The sequence below is a fragment of the Apium graveolens genome, chromosome 5, assembly GCF_009905375.1.
Source record: "Apium graveolens cultivar Ventura chromosome 5, ASM990537v1, whole genome shotgun sequence".
NCBI lineage: Eukaryota > Viridiplantae > Streptophyta > Magnoliopsida > Apiales > Apiaceae > Apium > Apium graveolens.
In genome coordinates, this window is record NC_133651.1 from 2,138,700 (window position 1) to 2,147,344 (window position 8,645).

The 8,645-nt window shown below is 34.6% G+C and overlaps 1 protein-coding gene across 1 annotated transcript; it reads left to right on the forward strand.

The window, feature by feature from the left end:
* Positions 1 to 409: 409 nt before the first annotated feature.
* LOC141661928 (uncharacterized) lies at positions 410 to 8,353 on the forward strand. Its single transcript, XM_074468956.1, has 10 exons — positions 410 to 467; positions 957 to 1,187; positions 2,712 to 2,897; positions 3,877 to 3,969; positions 5,079 to 5,261; positions 5,355 to 5,457; positions 5,589 to 5,771; positions 6,571 to 7,475; positions 7,607 to 7,974; positions 8,088 to 8,353. The coding sequence occupies exons 2-10, from the start codon at positions 969 to 971 to the stop codon at positions 8,146 to 8,148; spliced, it is 2,301 nt and encodes a 766-aa protein (XP_074325057.1). The 5' UTR covers positions 410 to 467; positions 957 to 968; the 3' UTR covers positions 8,149 to 8,353.
* Positions 8,354 to 8,645: the final 292 nt, after the last annotated feature.

Here is an 8,645-nt window from a genome sequence, read left to right on the forward strand (position 1 = left end):
TTTGCGTACGATATATTACATATAAAAGTTTTTAGTTTTTTATTCATAAAATGGCCTTAAAATGATCATAAATTTTTAATAATATCACATGTCCTTATTTTTATAAAAAGATTAGATGGAGATAAGTCAATAATCAAAGAATCCAAATTCAAACTAGAAATCTTGAATTAGGTGAAATTAAATCTTTCTTTTTCTGAAATTAGCTGACATTAAATCTGGTCCACAAAATCCAAAGTTTTTAAATTCCATTCTATTCTTTTTTTAATTATATTTGACCTCTACTGTGCACCACTATCTTTTGTTTAAAACACAGGCTCAATAAAATTAAATAATAAAATAACAATAAAATATTAAAAAATTAGTACTAGTATAATAGGTGTCCCCTGTGAGAAAATCTATCGCTATTGTATTGTGTGTTCTCCCCCGTGTTTATCTCCTCTTCATTTGGTTTCAATATCCGTTCTTTGGTAAGTCATTTCACATCTCTCTCCCCTCTCTCTCTCTCTCTCTCTCTCTCTCAAACACACACACACACACATCTCTCTCTCTCTCTCTCTCTCTCTCTCTCTCTCTCTCTCTCTCTCTCTCTCTCTCTCTCTCTCTCTCTCTCTCGCTCTCTCTCTCTCTCTCTCTCTCTCTCTCTCGCTCTCTCTCTATCTCTCTCTCTATCTCTCTCTCTCTCTCGCGTCACAGACATCTCTCTCTCTCTCTCTCTCGCGTCACAGACATCTCTCTCTATCTCTTTCTCTCTCTCTCTCTCTCGCGTCACAGACAACAGAATTACACACACACAACACAAAAAGCAAAAGGATATACTCAAAAAACGTTTTCTTTTTTCCCCAAAAACATCACCGATTTCACTTTTTTTTTTAATTTACACACAAACACACATAATAATAAGACTAGTAACCGTTTCACACACACAAACACACATAATTGAGGTGAATTGTGTACAGGCGGTGGTGGTGATGGAGGAGAACAGTTCAATTAGCTCATCGGAATCGAGTAGTGATCGGAGTGTGCCGCCGGATCCGACGGCGATCGGAGAAGATGTGATGGAAACAGCTGAGCAAGTGGCGTGGGATGAGGTTTTAGCGTGTATTCATCCTACTTATGACTCTGAGGAGAAGCGTAAAGACGTTATTGATTATGTTCATAGGCTCATCAGGCGCAATCTCGGCGTTGAGGTTGTTAATTTTTCAGCTTTCTCCTCTTTTACGTCCCGTGTTTACTTGTCGTGTTTATCTATTTGTTTATCAATGTGTGTGTTTATGTAAGTGCATATATGTGAATGATAGTGATTAGTACTTGTGTATGTGTTTTTGTGATAGGGTTTATGAATGTGTTTATTGATTTGTGGTTTTTAATATGAATTTGATTATGTTTTTGATAATGCTAAGCTTGGTGTGTGTTTGTGATTATAGTTTCGAGTGTGTGTGAATGATAGGGATTTATGTTTTTATATGTGTGTCTATGTGTGCATATATGTGAATGATAGTGATTAATACTTCTACGTGTGTGTGATAAGGTTTATAATTGTGTTTATTGATTTGTGGTTTGAATATGAGTTTGATTACCTTTTTGTGGTCAAGTGTGTACATTTTATGTGTTTGATCTTAGCATTTGTGATTTTAATTGGAGAGATGTAGGAGGCAAGGTTATGATTTGTTGTTTTTTAAGTTTGTGGTTATTTTGGTTTGGTGTATGTTTGGGATAAAAAGTTAGTGGCAGGAGTATAACCTAATTGCTAATCTGAACCATAGTTTTGAGTGTACACAAGTGATTATTAAAATTTACGTACAGGCGGCCCTTGTTTACAAAGAATGTTAATTTGATGTGCGGTATTACTTGGTGGAGAAATCTGTATAACCTGAAATTTCCATGCTTTAATTACTTCTTGTTAGTGGAAGGCATACTATTTAACCACAAAGATCGCATAATACTTTCAAGAAATAATCTTTTGCCGCTGTTGACGTCTTCAATATCTAGGTATGCCAGCCTTAATTGAAGTCAGAAATAAATTTGCCCAACCTCCTTTAACTGTTGAAACAGTCTTGGATAAGTAGGTTGCATAAACATACTCCACTGCTTGATCAGCAAGTCTTGTATATCTCATTATGCTTTTCAGTCATCGGTGTCTTACTTACTTTTAGAAAATTAAAGGTATTTACTTTTTTTTTTGTTTCTGTACAATTCCCAATGTGTTTTATAAAATTTCCCGTTGTGGATATAGAGATTTATCTGGTTACTACATCAGTTTAAAATGCCAAATTAAAACATCCGTAAAAGCTTGGTGAATCGAATCAGTTGTACAATTTGTTGGAGCTGTATGTTTTGTCTAGTTTTATGTGTTCTATACTAGTCATTTAGCAAAGGAATGTTTTGTTGTTATGTGGGACTTGGAGTTTTATTGTCCGTATGCATTTATCTTGTTTAGAACTTGTGTATGCCTGCCTTGTTGGTTTTAACAATTTATTTGTTGGACTGTTCATCAGTTTCGGCCTATGCAATATGCATATCTGCGTCCAAGCTTGAATCTTTTGGTGTTCTTCTAATTATTTTTGTTTTCATTTTTGCAGTTCATTATAATATTCACTTCTAGAATTTTAACTTTCTTATTGGATTATATGCGGCATTTTGCTGATAGAAGTGATTGTAATTTGGAAGATAATCTCTTGTACTGAATTACTTATATAATTTTTTACTTGCAGGTTTTCCCGTACGGTTCAGTTCCGCTGAAGACTTACTTACCTGATGGAGATATTGACTTGACTGCTCTGAGTCCTCCTAAATCTAATGATTCTTTGTGCCGTGATGTACTTGCGGTCATGCATGCTGAACAGTTAAAGGCAAATGCCGAATTTGAAGTCCGAGATACTCAGTTTATTGATGCCGAGGTTCTTTTCTTATTCCTGGATCACTTAAATGTTTCCAGTGATTCTTGAGGTGCTTCTAATAATAATTACAAACTTGGGATACTAGTTATAGCAATGCTACTTACTGAGACAAGTTCGGGATTTCCTTCAAGTGATGAACCCTAAGTTGTAGCTAGTAGCAACTTTTACAAGTGCAGATCGACGGCAGTGGTCTTTGTGGTATCATACTATCATGTTACAAAATTAGTGTTTCTTATGGGTCTGGTTTAAATAGAAACCAAACAAGAATATTAATCGTGAGAGCCGCTGGGGTTCAACACGGAGTAAAACCTTGGTTATGTATCATGTTAAACCATCGTGGTTCTGTACCAAAGTCTATACTTAAGTATGGAATGGTGAACCCTAGATGGACCATTGCTGTTAAATAGAATCTATCTACTTAATATCTCTGTACCCAAATTCTTGAACGGTTAATACCAAGAGGATCATTGCCGATTAAATACAACGTAAATGTTTTATACACAAATATGTTGAACCTTGTTTATATATATGTTGACGCTTAGTGGTTCCTGTTATTCTAAAATAGGAAATAAATTACTTTTAATACAAACCCTATTAGCTTGTTTACCTCCAATTGGTGTCGTATCTGTAACTAACTCACCAGAAATTAAGATACTATGTTAAGCACTTGGGGTATATAAGATTTAAGATCGTAACGCATTAAACTAAATTTTAAATAGTATTTAGGGCTTCCTTCTTTTTGTCTTGTTATGCCTGCATTAAATGCTAGTTCGCTTATGTACTTGGTCGTAATTTACTAGTGTCAGTATTTTTTCCCTTTTATATTTTCAAACAATAATGTTTTAACGAGGAAGAAAAATGTCACAACTTGATACAACTCTTTTTCCCTTCTAAGCTGTTATGTATTTGTTGAGAAAGTTATATTTCTCCCATGCTTTTTTTTCCTTCATCTCTTGGTGACTGTTTTCTCTGGTTGCAGGTCAAGCTAGTTAAGTGCCTGGTAGATAATATTGTAATAGATATATCCTTTAATCAGCTGGGAGGTCTTTCTACACTTTGTTTTCTCGAACAGGTATTAATTTATACTTTTTGTACATTTTAAACATCATGAATGGGTTTCATATGCTTCTTTAACACTATCAATTTTATTTTTTACTAAATAATGTAGGTTTTACTGTTTTAGTACACTTTTTATCTATAAATATGTTGATATTGCCTTTCTGAAAGCTGAACTACATAACAGTAATAATAAAACTCGTTAACTACAATAAAATTTTAAATGTACTAGTATCTGTTCTTTCACTGTATATATAAGCAGTATATATTTTGCATGGATATACCTATCAGGAATGGAGCCAGATTTTACCCAATGAGCAGGCGATTTTTTTTACGACTTACATAGTAAAAATATATAAATTTTATATATTAGTTATATAAAACGTAAAGTCATTGAATATATTCTAAATTATCTAGTTAAATACTTAAATTCATTAAATTTCAAAAATAAATTTGAAATTGACACAATTGTTATAACACATTCACAGAAGTACACATTTGAGGGGGCGAATTTACGGATTATATTAGTTTATCCTCAAATTACCCAATTTCTTAAAATAAATAAATAAAATATATTTAATAGTTTTGTGCCAATTTTAGAGCTGTCCGCCACCACTTAACCGTTCACTCGTTCGCCATTTCCCTCACTCCGTCCCTGGTACCTACTACTACACTGAGAAACGTTTAATGTCAAATCATCCAGGTGGATGTAAATATTAATTTAAATTGATTTTACTGTAAATACTATAAGCATATTCCTTTTTAAGCAGCCACGGACGCAGCCTCTTTAAGAAAACTATATTCTTTTTCTGTATCCATCTTCATTCCAATTTGGTACCAATATATAATAGTATTTATACCTTTGAACAGATTGTACAGACCTAAATGGAGCCTTGAGGGACCGATTCCCCTTATGAGGATTCTCATACCATTTTTTAACACAGAAAATATTGTTACTTTTGTTGATTTGTAGTGACAGGATATGCCGATATGGCATGAGTTGTTGACTATTATTTGGAGTAGTGCACGTATAGTTGTTTGGAGTAGTGCACGTATAGTTGATTGATTATGTTTTTATTATATATTTTTCATTCTCAATCTTGTTTTTTAATTCATTAAATGCAGGTTGATCGTGTAATTGGGAAAGGCCATTTGTTTAAACACAGTATTATTCTGATAAAGGCCTGGTGTTACTACGAGAGCCGAATTCTGGGCGCTCATCATGGTCTTATATCTACATATGCTTTGGAATCATTGATCCTGTACATATTCCATATGTTCAATTCATCCTTAAATGGACCCCTAGCGGTATTTACTTGTGGCTATGTTAAATGTTTTAAATCTTTGTGTAACCAATACACAAACAAGTTGTCTTATCAAATTTGCTTTTCCCAATTGTAGGCTCTTCACCGTTTTTTGGTTTATTATAGCCAATTTGATTGGGAGAACTATTGTATCAGTTTGAATGGTCCAGTTTTCACCTCCTATCTTCCTGATTTAGTAGGTAAGCAATACTAAGCGTTTGAATTTGTCGCATGATGTATTTCAGTCTCTTTCTTCTACCTGTGTTCAAGTAATAATAGAAGAAAATTGATTCTGTAAGTTTTTAAGAATGTGTTTCTGTGTTTGTTTTAGTTCACAATTCAGATAGTGAAGAAGAGCGAGTGCTTAGTGAAGAATTTCTGAGAAACTGTGTGGACATGTTCTCAGTTTCACCGAAATCATCCGAGTCCAATTTGCGTGCCTTCCCCAAGAAGAATCTTAATATAATTGATCCTTTGAAAGAAAACAATAACCTCGGGCGCAGTGTTAATAGAGGTAGGTAACTTTCTTCCCTCATACCCTTTAAGTCATTTGTAAGTGGCAAGATTAATGTTTTCTTTTTTGTTTTATTCGATGAGATAAATAAGGAAATGTAATTATGTTTTTCATGAAAATTATTTGGTCTGAATTCTGAAAGACGATGAAACTGATTTAAAGCAAATGTAGAAAACTGTAGTTGGCTGCATATTTGTACATCATAAAGTCAGTTGTTTTTGGAGTGTTTAGCTTGTATCATCTTTTGATTGATGAGTTACTTTGCATTGAAGCCCGTAGTTCCTGCTGCAAGGTGGACTGGGTTTAAAATACTTGAGCAACTTGGAAGTGTATTTCCAACATTAATGTATTTCCATAAGAAAATGTATGAGTGTTTAATTTTTTATTTTTTTTATAAAAATTATTAGTTAAATCATTTGGTACCGGCATGCACTTGTCTCAGTGGTGACCACATAGATAATAACACGAATATTTGTAAATTCAGCTCTCCACCATTTGTTTGCTTTAATCTATGTTTTTAAATTATAAATATTTTTTATGATACATGAATGTCACAATACTAGCACATCATTAGCGTTGATGATTTAAATATCTAGTTCACTTGTTGAACAATCTTAATCAATTTCCACCTTTGAATTTTTTTTTAAAAAAAAATTCAAGCACGATTCTGGTTTTGAGAATTCAGGACATGGATAGCATTATTTGGTATATCTATAGAAGGATCAAACTTGAATGTTTCTTCTTTTTTTGCTGTTCTGTTTTTCAAGAAATGAAAATTATATATGCTTGATTCTTTCAGGAAACTATTTCCGGATACGCAGTGCCTTTAAGTTTGGGGCCCGAAAACTTGGTAACATTCTTAGGTTGCCCAGGGACAGACTTGCCGAAGAAATCAAGAATTTCTTCGAGAACACTCTAGAGAGGCATGGGCGCCAAAATGCCTCACATACATGTGGTGATGAGCTTGAGAGATTACCATTTACGGTTTATTCTTATGACGACATACATCTGAACCAATTCAACGGAGATTTTGATCACCATATGTTTGGGTTGGAAGATAATATCAGGTCTGCATCCAAAAATGAGCTGGGTAAATTCTCAAACAGCACAGTTTCTTCACAGATGGTGCATCCAGAGGGAATTGTTACCACCGGAGATCACTTGGAAAGGGAACATGATGACCTTGTTACAGATAGGTCTCTGCTCTCGCAAAACACAAATGTAGAATCTGATTTTTCAGTGCCTGCAAGAGACAATAGTGATTATTTCGTAACAAACTTCAATGCAGGTCATTTTGGTGATTCAGCAATCTCTAGTCCAGTAGATACTTTCTCAGAAAGTTTATCTGTTGATTTTAGAAAGAAATCCTTGGATGGCAGTATTGATGACACTGAAAGTTTAAATCTAGCAGACCTTAGTGGGGATTATGATAGTCACATAAGAAGTCTGCTCTATGGTCAGTGTTGCCATGGAATTCCATTGTCCTCACCTGCAAAATGTAGTACTCTCTTAGCATCCCCTAGTCCTTTCCCGAACAAGCCCTGGGATACTGTCCGCCAGTACTTGCCAGTAATCTGGAAAATGAACTCAAATGATGCAGCTTTTGGACATCCTCATGCTGACAATTCTAATCCATCCACAGCTGGTTTTGGTCTGGTCGAAAGGAGAAAAGCACGAGGAACAGGGACATACATTCCTCACCCGGTATCTTTTTGACTTTTTCAATATTTATTGATTTTTGGACACAAGTTTTTTTAATTGATTACTTGGTTTGAGGTACAAGTACCATCCTTATCTACACGGAAATCTAATAATTTTAGTATTGTAATTTGCAGAAGCGTAATTCATCAAGGGAGAGAACCTCTCAGGCTTGGAGGAATCAGTTACAAGACAATCGCTGCCAGGTGCAGAAAAACACCTTCAACAACATTGTGGATTCTACTTCCCCCAGAACATTAGATGCGAATTCTATTAGAAAGAACACATTTGAAGGAGGTGACCACCAGCTTGTGAAAGAACAGTCTTCGGTTTCAAGTTGTGAGAAGCAAGATCTGAACAGCCAGCCTGTTAACACTCATGGCAACGGAACTACAATCCCAAAATGGGAACTTAAATTTGGATCTTTTGGGTCGTTGGCATCTGTTTCAAGCCCTGCATCTCCAGCAGCGCAGATTTCCAAAGAAGTAAAAGCTATTCAAGGAAGGTGGGTGATTATCTAGTTTAATTCATTTAGAATTCATAGTTTAAATGCAGATTCGTTAGATATTCTGGTGTGTTCCTAAAGCCATGTACATATGTTTTGGTCTTTTATTTCAGGGATGCGGAGAATTTTCTGAACCTCAAGAACGATGATGACTTTCCCCCTCTTTCTTCCTAAATCTTTTGAAGGGGTATATTTCTGCATGTGTTAACTTGAGAGTTCGATAAGTTATAGGTTCTAACATTGAGAATGATCTTTAGAGGTTTTTTTTGAGTTGAGCACAGTTCAAACTTTTGTCTTTTTGGTTCGTATAGCATTAGAAAAAAAACTGAAAAAAAAATTTAGAAGATGGATTAAAAAAAGTTTTTGTAGTTTTGTACAATCTCCTGGTTCAATTTTTTCCCCATGCATCTCCATTCTTTGATTTCGATAATTAACAAGAATAAATAAATTAAGTATGACAATCTGAGAAGTAAATTAAAATTGATAATAGAGTCTTTGTTTTTGGTCTTTGCTGTCATGTTAGTTTTCTTCGGTGGTTATGAGTTTTTTATAGCAACGTATCCTTGAGTTGCTTGATTAAGGTGAATCACTAATTCTGCCAAGAGTTTATTCTTGATGCAAGTTCTGGAAAAGATTAGTCGAGTTTGTGCCACCAAGGAAACTGCTCCAGG

Excerpts from the sequence above, each read along its gene's own strand:
- LOC141661928 (XM_074468956.1), top strand. The coding sequence starts at position 969 with ATGGAGGAGAACAGTTCAATTAGCTCATCGGAATCGAGTAGTGATCGG. Across the intron at positions 5,458-5,588 it reads CTATCTTCCTGATTTAGTAG|TTCACAATTCAGATAGTGAA; the intron begins GTAAGCAATACT and ends TGTTTGTTTTAG. Across the intron at positions 5,772-6,570 it reads CGGGCGCAGTGTTAATAGAG|GAAACTATTTCCGGATACGC; the intron begins GTAGGTAACTTT and ends TGATTCTTTCAG.